This window comes from Oryza glaberrima, chromosome 9, assembly GCF_000147395.1.
Source record: "Oryza glaberrima chromosome 9, OglaRS2, whole genome shotgun sequence".
NCBI classification, from domain to species: Eukaryota; Viridiplantae; Streptophyta; class Magnoliopsida; order Poales; family Poaceae; genus Oryza; species Oryza glaberrima.
The window spans coordinates 16,722,767-16,737,236 of record NC_068334.1 but is presented as its reverse complement, the minus strand read 5'-3'; the positions used below and the strand labels follow the sequence as shown (position 1 = coordinate 16,737,236).

The 14,470-nt window shown below is 45.7% G+C and overlaps 3 protein-coding genes across 3 annotated transcripts; 2 read left to right on the top strand and 1 right to left on the bottom strand.

Annotated features, from left to right (window-relative positions):
• Positions 1–1,225, top strand: LOC127785082 (putative clathrin assembly protein At4g40080). Its single transcript, XM_052312503.1, has one exon. The coding sequence runs from the start codon at positions 45–47 to the stop codon at positions 1,044–1,046; it is 1,002 nt and encodes a 333-aa protein (XP_052168463.1). The 5' UTR covers positions 1–44; the 3' UTR covers positions 1,047–1,225.
• Positions 1,226–2,142: 917 nt separating this feature from the next.
• On the bottom strand, positions 2,143–9,596 carry LOC127785162 (protein DETOXIFICATION 27-like). The gene is made up of 8 exons (XM_052312583.1): positions 9,256–9,596; positions 3,560–4,101; positions 3,317–3,403; positions 3,150–3,206; positions 2,811–3,049; positions 2,615–2,733; positions 2,421–2,507; positions 2,143–2,343 (listed from the first exon to the last, which is right to left on the bottom strand). The coding sequence occupies exons 1-8, from the start codon at positions 9,520–9,522 to the stop codon at positions 2,296–2,298; spliced, it is 1,446 nt and encodes a 481-aa protein (XP_052168543.1). The 5' UTR covers positions 9,523–9,596; the 3' UTR covers positions 2,143–2,295.
• Positions 9,597–12,692: 3,096 nt separating this feature from the next.
• Positions 12,693–13,205, top strand: LOC127784282 (uncharacterized). The gene has a single exon (XM_052311481.1). It carries the CDS (start codon positions 12,693–12,695, stop codon positions 13,203–13,205), a length of 513 nt encoding a protein of 170 aa, XP_052167441.1.
• Positions 13,206–14,470: the final 1,265 nt, after the last annotated feature.

Here is a 14,470-nt window from a genome sequence, read left to right as displayed (position 1 = left end):
GCAAGTTCGCGATTCCACCTCGCGTCGCGTTGCACCGCCACGCCATGGGCCTCAAGCTCCGGCGGCTCGCGGCCACCCTCCTCTCCTCCCCGGGGGCCAATTCCTCGCCGGCGTCCGCCGCGGACGCGCACCAGGCGGTGGCGCGCGCCACGGCGCACCACCCGCCGGCGGCGCCGCCGGCCGCGCACCACCTGGACGCGCTCCTCGCCTTCGGCCGCGGCTCGCGCCTCTCCGCGTCGGCGCTCGCCACCGCGCTCACCGACCGCCTCCGCGCGGCGGCTTCCGGCAACGGGGACGCCGCCGTGGCCCTCAAGTGCCTCGTCCTCCTCCGGATCCTGCTCGCCCGCGGCGCCTTCATCCTCCGCGATCAGCTCGTCGCCGCCCTCGTCCGGCACCCCGCCTCCGGCCGCAACCCCCTCGCGCTCGCCGCCTTCCCGCTCGGCCGATCCTTCGCCGCGGCCACGTGGGTCAGGTTCTCCGCGCGCCTCCTCGAGCTTCTCCTCCTCCTCCCCGACTCCTCCACCGACGCCGCCGACGCCGACTACCTCATCGCCCTTCCCAACCCGCACGTCATCGCCGAGCTATCCGCCTACGCGTCCGTCGCCGACGCCGTCCGCCAGGCCCCGCCACCTTCCTCCGCCCCGCAGCACAACGGCCTCATCTGGGAGCTCATCCGGCTCGCCGAAGAAGACCGCGTCGCGGCGGAGCGCAACATAGCCGCGAGGGTCCACGAAATGGGGGAGCGCCTCGCCACCCTCACCCTGGCCGACGCGGTGGAGCTGGTCTGCGTGCTGAGGCAGGTGGAGGAGAGCACGTCGTCGCCGGCGGACTGGAAGTGGGCGGGGCTGGACGAGGCCGTCGTCGGCGAGGCGCGGCGGCTGCGCGAGCGCGCCGAGGAGGTGGTGCTGCGCAGGACAGAGCAGGAGAGGCGGCTCGTGCGGAGGGGCACCGCCGGGAGCATGTCTGTCCGCGTCCTCACCGGCGGCGGCGGCTGCGGCGAGGCCGTCCGATTCGGCTCCACGCGGTGGTCTTCCACACGGCGATAGTTATCATATTTTCTGCTACGAATTTTTTCATCAAAAAATATGGTAACTCTCTATCCTCCTTAAGTTTTGTGCTTCAAATTTCAAAAAAGAAAAGGGAGAGAGAACATTTGTATGTAATTATTGTGCTTTGTTGTACTGGATGGATATTCTGGAGTACAAGATTTTGGTTGTATTTTGAATGCTTGATCCAACACCGGTTAGAACACTTAGAACTTAGAACTGCTTGTTGATTTTGAAAGGTCGTTTGAAACAACTTGTAAATTACTACTCTTTACGAGATATTTGTACTTTGGATGACTAAATGAAATCAACGGCCTTTGATTGATGAAGGTGAAAGCTCTACATTAATTCGCTCCACGTCTTCACTCAAGTTTGCAACTAGTTGTCCAACCTACACTAGAAAAGGACACTTGCTGTGGGTTCTTTTCTTTTTCTTATTTTATTTTTCTTCTTTTGAGATGGACACTTGATGCAAATACTTGAAATACATGGGTCATATTTGCATCATAAACACGTATTTTTCGGCTCAAAAAGGCTCGTGTGCTACAGTTTTTAACTTGAAATAATCCACACTCTGATATGATGATACCGACCTGCAAAACCTAAGAAATTGTTAAACTGGAATCTAGTGGCTTCTACGCGTGGATGTAAGCATTGACATCGTTGCCCAGGCAATTAGTTGATTATGTGCACATCGATCAACGGGTGTTCCGAGCTTGCGCTTTATAGCTTAATAAACGTGGCGTGTTGTTAAACCGCAGGTTGGCGCCACCCTCCATATAAAACATCTGCAAATTAATCACATCGTCAGTTCATCACTGATGCTTTGCTCTGTGTACGTTTTTGCTCCAAACGGCCACACTAACCACTCCAAAAACGACGACCTGTTTCCTACCATAAACTAGTGTTTTTTGCTTCGGTTGACGGGTTACCAGGTAGTTGCTTCCAATTGGTGGATTTTTCTCTGCGAAACTGATGAATCGGGTGGTTGAATGCTGAGTATGTATTACTACGTGTGTACGCACCGCCGCTGACTCCGACTAGAGAAAGTGATAGGGAGACGAACAAGTGAACAACTGAACAAGGCGTCAAGCAAGTAGAGCAACCAACCAAATTCTAAACTAAAGTTCTACAAATTACAAGCCGCAACTCAAGCAAGCAAGCCCAATTCTCCAACATGGAAAACCTGTTGATACAGTGAACAATCCACAATACTGCTAGTACGAACACATAATATACTTGCTCCTGTTCATTTTGGGTTCCCCCATCTTTGGACGCGTTCACTTGCTTGCAAAACCTGCAAAAATTCAGCAAGTTGGACAAGTTCATATTTGAATGTACTAGAGTTAACAAATAGGCTTGAAATCGACCCACCTCTTTGTTCCAATCACACTGAATGGTCATGTGCGCCAGAATTATAGTCTGGATTGCAGTGCCAGCGATCATTCCAGCCCAAATTCCCTGCACATGAACATAGAAATAAAATGACAAAGTATAATCAAAGAGCAAAAATCCATGTGTACTTTGGAAAGGAGAAAAGTATGGGGATATCAAAATTGGAACCCTACAAGAACTCCAAGGTTGAAACTCCAACCAAGCAGAAAACCGATAGGAACTCCGATGAAGTAGTAGCATCCGATGTTTACATAGGCCACTGCCGCTTGCCACCCTGAACCAATAGCAACCCCTGCAAATTGACAAGCGCACACAAATTCAGGTGTGGTTGCACTTGTAAACCTGTGTGCAGGGTGTACCAAAATGTACCTGAAAGAACAGGTTGGACGCCGTTGAGGAGGATGGTGACGGCTAGCAGAAAGGAGATGTTGTCCACGGCGTCGATCACCGCATTGCTCGACGAGAAGACGAGCGCTATCTTGTCATGGAAGGCCAGCGCCAGCGCGCTGAAGAAGAGGCCGATCAGGAAGGAGGTCGTCGTCGACACGATCGTCGCGAACTTTGCTCCCTTCCCATTGCCCGCGCCAAGCTCGTTAGCCACTCGCACCCTTGAGATTCATAGGTAAACTTTCAGTTCAGACAACCATTCTGTGGGTTGAAACTAGAGTGCAGCGTAGTGACTTATGTTGTTTCAGTGAGTTCAGTTACCCGGTGCCGGCTAAGAATCCCACTGGAATCATCATCTCCCAAGATTGAAAACTCATACTGTTCAAGGAGATGCAGTAACGATGGTTAGGCAAATACGTTTGTAAATAAATTTAGAGGTCGGATATGATCTGATGGAAACATGAGCAAGGCAGAGAGGGAGGATTTACCAGATAGAAAGAGCATTCACTGCAAGTTCAGAATTCTTCAGGTGTCCTGTGAGCAGGATCAGTATCTTGTAGTACCAAGTCTCCAAACTACAGACCAAATGCAGAGACAAAGAGATGAAGCCATGCCATCAAAATTTCGTAGGTCATTTGCAGATTGCAGTTTGTCAAAATAGTTAATCCCAAGCCCCTGTTAATAATGTTTGGCCGCTTAGAAACTATAGTTAATTACGGTTCTGTACTTACCATACCATAACTCCAGACGAGACGGACAGCTTGACAAAACCCCACAAATCCACGAACGCCAACGGGGAGAACCCACTCCATGTCGCCGGGCACCCGCCGCCGACGACGTAGGCGAGCTGCAGCAGCGTGACGAGCCAGCCGGAGACGCCGAGCGACATGGCGGCGCCGAGCACCCCGAACCGGAGGCGGCTGACCAGCAGCCAGCTCACCGCGATGTGCACCGGGAACGCCGCCGCCGCGGTCACCACGGTGACCCAGTTCTTGCGCTGGCTCTGCAGGAACTTGTTGAGCGGCAGGAGGACGGCGTACTGGAAGTGCGACGGGAGCATGTACACGCTGACCATGCCGGCCTCGCGCGCCAGCGCGGCGGGCTGGCCCAGCGCCTCGAGCAGCGGGGCGGTGAAGACGTAGGTCGGGACGAGGAGCACGGCGAAGACGAAGAGGATGATCCAAGAACGTTGTAGGTAGATGCCAAGCATGGAGTACTGCTTTGCGCCGTAGGCCTGGCCGCAGAGTGTTTCCAGTGCACTAGCCATGCCCAGCTGCCATATGAAGTGTTATAAAACCGGCCCCGAAATCATATCAGAAACCAAACGTGTAAGAAACGCAATAGGAGATAAAACACGATGACAACACGGAGACCGATTTTATAACAAGTGGTATCAGAGCCCAAGGTTTGGAACCCGGAACAATCTCCATGGGTCACATGGTGGAGAGGCCAGGTAAAAGTCTTCGGGGTCACATGGGTTGATGTGACGGGGGAAGTTGTTGGGCCCGATATGTGACGGGCAGGGTTTATCTTACCGCCGGGGCCGGGGTTACCGCGCCCCGGCGGTAAGCACGGTTACCGCGGTAATCTTGAAAAACCGTGCAAAATTTATCAAAAATTCAAATTATTTTTTAAATTTATTTGAATTTAAGGAGGTTACCGCGGTTACCGGCGGTAAGGTAAACCCTGGTGATGGGGGAGATTGTTGGGTCCTGGGCCTACACAACCCAAAAGACTAGTCTGATGGACGAGAACCGCCCCCACCTTTTAAGTTGTGCTCCTCCATCGTCAATTACCGATGTAGGACTAAACCTAACATGAAGGTACGGACATTAATGTTTTAGTACTGTATTTTAATTTGTCTTTGATCAACTATATGGTCAAAAGTTAACAGCATCATCTATTAAAAAAAGAACGTAAGGTACCGGGACATTTTCTAACACAGTATAAAGTTTTGATATCTCCGATACCTCCAGCCCTAAGTTTGCACAAGGTAACACATAATAGTACTCCCTCTATTCCAAAATATAACAACTTAAAATCTTCAAAAAGTATCACAAATATATCAACCTTTTCACCTACATTCCAATCATAGCCTTTCGCCATTCAAATTTGGTTTTCTTAACCAATCACAACATATCCTTATTTAATTTTATCAAGTTCTTAATACCAATGTTCAACCTATGACGGTGTTAGTAACATTTAAAATTATGATGGTATTTCCCCGTACTGTTCAAGAACTATAAATCAATCTAAATATAATCATCTTCGTCTAAACTCTAAAGTACAATATTATCTTCTACTCCTTCCGGATTGATAATCCTTATCATTTTGGATAAGAACACAATCTCTAAAGAATCAACTTTGACCACTAATTTTTTATTTCAATATATTAGATATCAATAAATATGTTATTTTGTTGAAGTACCTTTTAATAAAAATCTATGCATATGGTCTTCATGTTTTTAAAACACTTATGTTATAAATTATACATAGTTAAAGATTTGTGAAGTATTTATGGAGTGCACCCTCATGGTAGGATTTGAATTTTTACATTTTGGCTTATTCTGAAAACTTATTTTATAAATAGATCTCTTGACAAACTTATTTCATAAATGGATCCTTTTATTGGCGCCAGTGACCCTTCTGCTGATGTCCAACATCTCAGAGCCCACAACGCTTGTGCTGACACCCTTGACCCCCTAGCAGCCTATATGTAGAAGGGTCGGTGCCAAGACCCATTTATAGAATAATTTTTATGGAAAGGGTAAGAATGCAGATAGGCCCTCGATGCAAAAGAGGCTAGAGCCAAGGGCCTATTCATAAGAAAAATCCTTACATTTCGACTATTTTCAAAAAGAAATAATTTACAATAGGTCCTCGACGACAACCCCTCCAAGTCAGCAACTTAGCCACCACGCGGGACGAGATTATCGGTGCCAAGACATTAAAACCCTGGTGCCGAGAAAAATAGTCTATTTTTTAAATAAGTTTTTTCAGAGATTTATTTATAAAATAAGTTTTAAAAAGACTAAAATCTAAAAAAGCCAGCATGGAAAAATAGTTTTCAAAATATCAGGTGTACAAGTTCCAATAAATAGTAGTTTCTAAAAGACAACTAGAAAATAGTAGTGGAGACATGAATCTATTATATACTAAAAGTCCATGAGACTTCCTACAAACGCTCTCAAGCTGTCAAGTGGCGCTCTAATAAAATAGAGAAAATCCTAGAAATTCTAAGAAAAAAGAAAAATATATGCCCCTTAATTTTCACTTAAATTGGTGGGTCCAATATTATACACCGTTAGATAAAATCGATCTTAAAACAAACTAAATACCATGGGTCCCACCTATCCTCCTCCCATCTTAATATAAACTATATCTATATTAACTAATTTATACGTGCACTTAAACTGATGGCCCCATTATATAAATCATCGGATTTACTTTATGTTACGTTGGTATATTATTCTCAAGTAATGCACTGTTTTAAAATAAGGTCTACACCATTATATTGTGTACCCATTAAATTAACAATTTAAAATCTATATTAACTAATGTACACTTACACTAGAATTGGTGGACTTATTATTATAATCATCGGATCTATTGTTTTCTAATAAATAAAGCGCCCGGAATTCTCTTTTTGCCCGCTGCACAATACACGTCTGCACCTTTTGCCTTTCGCATGTGTGACAAGGTGTAGTGTCTGAGACATATAAGGTGATCACAACCGCTGTAGAGCTACCGCTTTGCCACACATCAAATCATATATGAAGATGATTAATTTTGTTAATAACATGAAAAGAAAATTAAAGGTATGATGCAGCGAGAGAATAATTAAGCACCATGGGTTGTGTTTTTCTCAACACTAATTAGCTCTGTTTAAGTTGAAACCGAGAGTTGATTACATAATAATTATAATGTATTTGTGTTATGTCGTATTTGGATTTTGTACTATTTGTTCGTAAAGGTGAAAGGAATCATTATGTTATAAATGTAAGCATAATATTGACGAATATTAATAGAACTCTTCCTACGATAAGGGTGATAAAGGGAGTTTAAGGCCCTTTCTTTTTTTCCCGATTCCATATTTTGGATTTTTGTTTGCACGCTTTCAAAGTTTCTAAATAGTGTCTTCTTTAAACAATATTCTAACTTTTTAGAAGTCAATTCATTTGTTTATACCCTTAAATAGCTATCACATAAATTATATAATTCATTAATTTCAGCTATCCTAAACCTTAAGTACTACATATTTTTTTCATACGAGTCATGGTGATAAATCATTAAAGTCGTAAAATGAATATGTAAGAGCTACTCTGAACAATTATAAATAGGTGTCAAAATTAATTTCTATTAATTAGACATCTAATGGCTTGCAAGCGACAAAATTAATTTCACTCTACATGTATATAAAGATGGACAAACCTGGAACAAATATTACCATACGTCCCATACATATATATTGTGCAGTTAATATTCTAATTACATGTGTTAAGTCATTTAAAATTCACTAAAATGCTCTCAAGCTGCGACGTGGTGCTCTAATAAATTAGGGCAAATATTAGAAATTCTAAGAAAAAAAATCAAAGTATCTATTTCTTGATTTTCACTTAAATCGTTAGGTCCAATATTATAAACCATTAGATTAAATTGATCTTAGAACAAACTAAATACTACGAGGTCCCACCTCTCCTCCCGCGGCATAGGTACGCACCTACGTGCATGGGTATGTACGCTTCCCCTCCCTTTTTTTCATTTTTTTCTCCTTCTTTTTTTCCCATGCATATGCTTCCCTCCCTTTATTCCTATATCATACTCTTTCATGAGACGATTTAATCAAAAGAATTTTGAGTATCTTGCACTTGCATTTTTCATTTGTGGCCATACTACACGGTATGTATATAGATGGACTATATGATAATTAACTAGCAATAGTTTCTTATTTACTCGAGAAAAAAGAAACATGATTCAAAAATCGTAAGTACTTAAACCATCTCCTACTCAAAAGTTTGTGAATGGTTTTTTAAGATATCTTAAAAAAAATAGAACCCTTAAATTATTATAAAATAGCATCATCCAAACTTTACTTTGCCCTTAATCTATGAACAAACAATAATCTTACCTTTTAATAATATAAGTGGCCCGCGCATACCTTCCTAGTTTGGTTTTAACGCGTGTATTGAGAACATCATTAACAAATGCCCAATATGCTTTCCAATCCTTAATTTTCATGTTTCTATAAAAGTTAGTCTGCGATAATTTCCCTTGTTAGGTGCTCAAAAATGGTGCTAAAAAATTGGAATCCCCTTCCCTATCCTTCTGATCACTCTCTCCTAGTAAGAAAGCACGCCGACTTCTAATATAGCTGATGTGGTGCTAACCGAGTGATGCATGGGGGTTGGATCGCGTCCTGGAGGAGGTGGAGAGCTATTTTTGTTACTTCTATTGGCATGGTGAATGTACTTTTTATTATTGAGTCAATTTTTAAGATATATGTTAGAGGAGAGAATCTATTCATATAAAACCTGATTAGGAATCAGAATTAATTAGGGGATACATTTTTAGGCATCTGTTGGTGGTTGGTGATGCTATTAGTCATGGCGTCTTGCTTTTCCTGGAGTGTGCAGCTAGTGTAAATTGCACGCTACAAATGCTACATGAAGCGCACAAATTCGCAACAGCTCACATGTTGTACGAACCGAATAGTTTTGTTTGAAGTTTTGAACCAACCACAAAATCAGATCAGTTTTTTTTTTTTTTGGAGAAAAAACCAGATCAGTTAAGTTGACTCGACGGATTTATTTAACTTCAATTGGCTTCTTTTATTTGGCCATGTTTGTATAGAACTAGTGGCAATTGTTTGCAGCAAGACCTGATCACTGTGCCCATTTTTCTAAGGGGTAACAGTCACGCATTCAGTTTTCTTCTGTTTTACTTGTACCTTGTATAAGTATGATATACACCATGAGTCCTTCCACGAGAGCATTCTTTTGTTCGTGTTTTTGCAAATATCGTAGGACGGGATCAACTGGCAGAAGTACATTCTTGATCTTGAATATTGCAAAATAAATGCGTCACGCCGTGGTATATGAATGTGCCTCAATTAATTAACAAACACAAGTATGCATGTTGTCAATTAGAAAATGGCTTGTAGGTTTCAAAATATAGTGTATGATTATTAATTTCATCACCAATTACCGAGACAGTTTCACCCATGTATACAAACATATGTAAGTGTAATCTAAATGGTAAATGCTCCCAAAATTTGCAAGTTAAAGTTCAGAGGGGCATACATATATACACTCGCAAAGATCGAGCAACAGTGATTGTCCGGAGTGCAAGAATATACTAATAAACAGAATATAGTCGTAATGCAGCAAGATATATGATTGGCTTAGGGAGTTAATTAATTTCCACTTACCAGGAAGCCAAAGTTGAGGCCGGTGATGACGTTGTTGGCGATGGAGAAGGCGGCGAGCTCGAGGTCGCCGATGTGGCCGGCGAAGGCCTGGCTGATGATGTTGAAGCTGTACAGCACCAGCCGCAGGAACACGGCCGGGCCGACGATCTCCCACAGCTTCTTGGACTCCTCCCACGCCTCCCTCGCCAACGCCGGCAGCCGCCGCCGGACGCGCCCCTCCTCCTCTTTCCCGGCCGGCCACTCCGCGAGGAGCGGGACGCTCGCCATGACCACTACAGCTAGCTTGACCTCTCGCAGCACGCAGCTCACAGGGAGCAATTGGCAGCTAGCTGGTCAGCGCGCAGCAGCTAGCCACGGCGGGAAGAAGGGAAACTGCCCGTCTACCAGGCTATGTAGTGTGCCATTCATTCGCGCGCACAACACGTGCTTGGATTTTTTAACAAGGTCGAAAAGACTGTCATGCCCTCCAGGCCCTTTACACTGAAAACGTACGTGTAACATGTTCCAGGCTTCTAGCTCAGTGGGCTTTACTAAGCCGACAATATGGGGAATAAGTCCATTTTGACTCCCTTAACTGGTGACGAATCTGATTGGTATCGCTGTACTACAATACAGGATATGTCGACCACCCAACTATTAAAACCGATAACTCTCTGGGTGATTTTGGAGAGCGGTTTCGCTGACGTGGCGTTTTGATTTGATCCAATCTGCTAAGTCATCCTGTGAAACCCACCCGTTAGTGGCCTTATGTTTCCTCTCCCTTCCCTTTCCCCTGCATCGGATCAGCGCTGCCCCCTCATCCCCCTTCCGCTCCATGTCGTGCTGCCGTCTGGGAGGAGGAAGCGCGAATGACAAGTGGCAGTCAAACTGCAGCGGCGGCGGATGAGGTGCAGCGGACCGACGACGACGGCTACCGATGAGCTCAGCGGCGTATTTAGAATTTATGGTATGGGTGGTCCAACTTATAAAAAATTTTAAACATCGCGGATATAATAATTTAAATATATACAATATAAATATAGGTAATAGAACCACTTCTTCCGCATCTTGTTTAGAGTATACTCTTCTGTCATAACTAGGAAAGGAAGTAGAGTAATTCAGAAGCATTTTTTAACATGTTTCTGAAAATGAGATGAAATATCTACATCTTTCGTTATGTTTTAAGAATCTACAATACAATAGTATAATTTTAGATGTATGAGTTGAGTCAAAACTGAAAATTGAATGCCTAATATGGTTCTAATCTGCTAATCAGTAGGAGTAATTAATTATCACCTGCCCTAAAGCTCTTTGTTGGTTCCTTCCCTTGTAGCTCGCGCAGTTCCCAGTTGACCAATGCCCTAGATGCAGGCACTGATCGCTGCACGTCGCCGTCGGCCGCCGCAGCCGCACTAGCACTCCGGCGCCCTTGCTTCCTTGCGCTTGTTGTTGGCCCATCGTCACTTGATCCCCAGGAAGTAGGGAAGAGAAGGAGCAGCTAGCAACAAACCGCCGTGCTATACACGCGTGATGGTGCCGCTGGTACAACCGGTCAATCGCGCGAGGAGAAGGAGATGGAGTCACGGTAGCGGAGAGGGAGCAGAAACGGCGTCGCTTTGTTTGGAAGCTTCAGCCTCACGGGATTTTTTTTCTTTTTCTTTTTTACCAAAAAAAATCGTGTTGGGTCGCTAATTTTTTTGGGTGGCTTGGGGACCACCCGGATCACCCATTAGATCCGCCGTTGGATGAGCTCGAGTGAGGGGACGGCGGTCTGCGGCTTTGGCAGGCTAGGAGCAGAGTGCCAACGTGGCCCGAGACGAAGCAGTGGCGGCGCGGCCTCGACGGCGACATCAAGCTCCTTCAGCCATAAGACACGACGCCGAACTCTCCCTTAATCAATTAGCCTGCGCAACACGACAACAATGGAAATGTAGCAGATCCGGAGGTCAGAGACAGTGCCAAGGTCAAGCTCCACCCGTACCAAATTGCGTTGCCGACTTCACTTCTCATTCCCCCGGCCTCAGCTGTCTCCTCCGATCTTGACGGAGCTCCGCGCCTCCACCAAGATCTGTCGTGGAGTTCGAGTTCCTCCTCACATTAGGCGCGCTACCGAGTTCTAGAAGGGCGTTAGTACAAACTTTCCCACATACTTTATATACATACGTACAAACTTATATATAAAGTTTGTACGTATGTATATAAATACTAGCAAAATGCTCGTGCTTCACTACGGGTAAAGTAACAGTTAAATTCTATAAAATACACGGTTAACATGTACTCCCTCTATTTTTTTAATAGATGACGCTGTTAACTTCTTCCCACATGTTTAACCATTCATGTTGTTATTCAAAAAATATACATAATTATAATTTATTTTGTTATGAGTTGTTTTATCACTTATAGTGTTTTAAGTGTGATTTATATCTTATACATTTATATAATTTTTTTAATAAGACGAATAGTTAAACATGTGAGAAAAAGTCAACGGCGTTATCTATTAAAAAACAGAGGGAGTATATAATAATGTTCCAAGATAGATAAATTATTTATTGCGCTAATGATAATCAAGATGGATATAAAAATTCTTGCTTAGCTCGTATCGCTCAGCCTCAGGACGACATGAGCGTCCACCGTGCACCGCCCACCCAAAATTATATATGATTAGTTCTAATCAACCAAAATTATAGTATTGTTGAATGATTAATTCTATATGCACATGAAACCCGTGGATGAACATAAATAAGTAATTTATGTTGTCTCAATTAATAACATAGTTATAAACAGAAATAATTCCTGAATTACATCATTGTTGAGCGTTTAGAAACGTGAACATAAATGAAATGTATACAAATTTATAATCAATGTTGGGTGGAAAATAAATTTATGAGAAACATCTAGCCAAATTTATTGTTGGCTCAATTTATCTAGAATTAAATTAATAAGCAGTCATAAACAATTAAAATAGTACTAATACTATTTCTATAAATAGAAAAATAATTAAAATTAGAAAGAGAGAGAAATCAATGATTTTAGCCTGCCCCAAACGTGCGGCCCAATCTGCAATGGCCCAATGCCGGAGAAGCCGGGCTGTCCGATCTAATGGATGGTCCCGATGGATCCCCGACCTATATAAATACCAGACAGCAAAAACCTAACCCTAATCAATCCATTTCCACCGAAACCGATCCCCTTTCTCTCTCTCCCTCTCTCAAATTCCAGTGGGCGGCGGCGGCGCCCTCCCCGAGCGTCGGCGGCGGCGGCCTTCCCCAGCTCGGACAGCAGCGGCGACCCTTCGCCCCGTCCTCTCGCTCTTCTCTTCCTCGGATCCGCACCGGCGGCGGCTCCCTCCACCCCGTATCGCCTCCCTCGCCCCCTCCTCTCCCTCTCGCCTCGTGGTAGCCGGCGGTGGCGGCAAGCGGCGGCCGCGGGTAGCCGGCGGTGGCGGCGGCCGCGGGCGGATGCGGCGGAGGCGGCTCCCTCCGCCCTCTCTCGCCTCCCTCCCGCGGGTGGATCCGCCGGGCGGCGGCCGTAGGCGGATGCGGCGGCGACGGCTCCCTCTGCCCCCTCTCGCCTCCCTCCCGTGGGTGGATCCGCCGGGCGGCGGCGGCGGCGGTGGCGGCAGCCACGGGCAGATCCGGCAGCGGCGGCTCCCTCCGCCCCCTCTCGCCTCCCTCCCGCGGGTGGATCTGCCGGGCGGCGGTGGCCACGGGCAGATCCGGCGGCGGCGTCATCTGCTGAGGGTGGATCCGGCAACGGCGGCTTCCTCCGCCGCCTTTCTTCTCCCTTCGGCGCGGTGGTTGCGGGTGGATCCGACGGTGGTGGCGTCTACTGAGGGTGGATCTGGCAACGGCGGCTTCCTCCGCCGCCTCTCTTCTCCGTCCGGCGCGATGGTGGTGCCCGATGGTGGATCCGGCGGTAGGGGAGTGAACTTCTGTGATGTATGTTATTCTTGTTGTTGTTCTTGGATGTGATGTATGTTGTTGTTGTTCTTGGATGTGGTGTATGTTGTTCTTGGATGTTTGTGGTTGATGTGGTTGATTTTTTTGGGGGCGACGGACGAAATCGGACCGAAAAAAAATCACGCGGATGGACCAATCGGATTGTGACGACCGGAAAAATACAAATATTTATATTAGTTATAGATATGTATATATTTTAATTATGTACACGTTTTTTCTGTATAAAAAATATATACACGTATACAAAGTTTATAGACGTATGCAAACTTGGTATATGTACGAATACAAAATTAATTTATATATGTACATATAAAAAATTGAAAAAAAACCAAAAAAACATCACATATACAAACTAGTTTGTATTAAAAAAATCGAAAAAAAGAAAAAACCATATATACAAAGTTTGTATACGTATATATATTAAAAACCAAAAGGAAAAAAAACTGAACTGAACAGAAAGGAAAAAAAAAAAAAAGAAACAGGATCGCACCCTCCGCCACGCTTCGTCGTCCCACGCGCTGGTCCGCCGCCCCATCCTGCACGCGCGCCATGTGTCCATCTGGCTAGCACTGAGCTCTTCGTCCATCTCGCCGCGAGTGCAGGCGGCAGCGTCGAGCTCAGCGTGGCAGCTACGGGTGCGACGAGGAAGAGGTCGGTGAGGCACGCGGTCACCTCTATCCTCCACTGAGGCCATCCTCTACTCACCACCGGGACAGGAGCGCCGCCAGCTAGGACGATGCCGACAATGCCAGTGCTGGATGCTCAAACCTGAGTTTGAAGCCGCCGGTCGGGTGCGAGGATACCATGGCGGATGGCGCCTAGCACCGTGCCAAAGCCACCTGTCGCCCTCCCCCGCTCTAGCTCCTCGTCGTCGCCGTCGTCCCGGCCATAGAGAGAGAGAGACAACATAGAGGTATAAATGGCCAAAAGGCCGGCCCAGGCACGGCCAAGCACGGCCCACCTGCCATCGGGCCGGCACGGCCCGATCGGCACTTCGTGCCGGGCCGTGCCGGCCCATGGGCTGCGCCTCCCGCCCAGGCACGGCCCACCAGCTGTCGGGCCGTACCGGGCCGGCCCGAAGGCGCGGGTGGCCCATCGTGCCTTTTCTAAATAAGTCTAGATTTCATCCCTCCTCTTTGGGCTGGACATAATATAGCGACAATAAGTCTATTTTTCGTCCCTCCACTTTGGGCTGTGACATATATATAGTAAAAATAAGTCTATTTTTCTCCCTCCTCTTTGGGCTGACATATATATAGGTAAAGTAAGTCTATTTT

What these genes read in the sequence shown, in the direction of transcription:
- LOC127785082 (XM_052312503.1), top strand. Translation starts at nt 45, where the DNA reads ATGGGCCTCAAGCTCCGGCGGCTCGCGGCCACCCTCCTCTCCTCCCCG.
- LOC127785162 (XM_052312583.1), bottom strand. Translation starts at nt 9,522, where the DNA reads ATGGCGAGCGTCCCGCTCCTCGCGGAGTGGCCGGCCGGGAAAGAGGAG. An exon ending in GTGAATGCTCTTTCTATCTG is followed by an intron (nt 3,207 to 3,316) that starts GTAAATCCTCCC and finishes CTCCTTGAACAG; the next exon opens with TATGAGTTTTCAATCTTGGG. An exon ending in GGATTCTTAGCCGGCACCGG is followed by an intron (nt 3,050 to 3,149) that starts GTAACTGAACTC and finishes ATGAATCTCAAG; the next exon opens with GGTGCGAGTGGCTAACGAGC.
- LOC127784282 (XM_052311481.1), top strand. Translation starts at nt 12,693, where the DNA reads ATGCGGCGGAGGCGGCTCCCTCCGCCCTCTCTCGCCTCCCTCCCGCGG.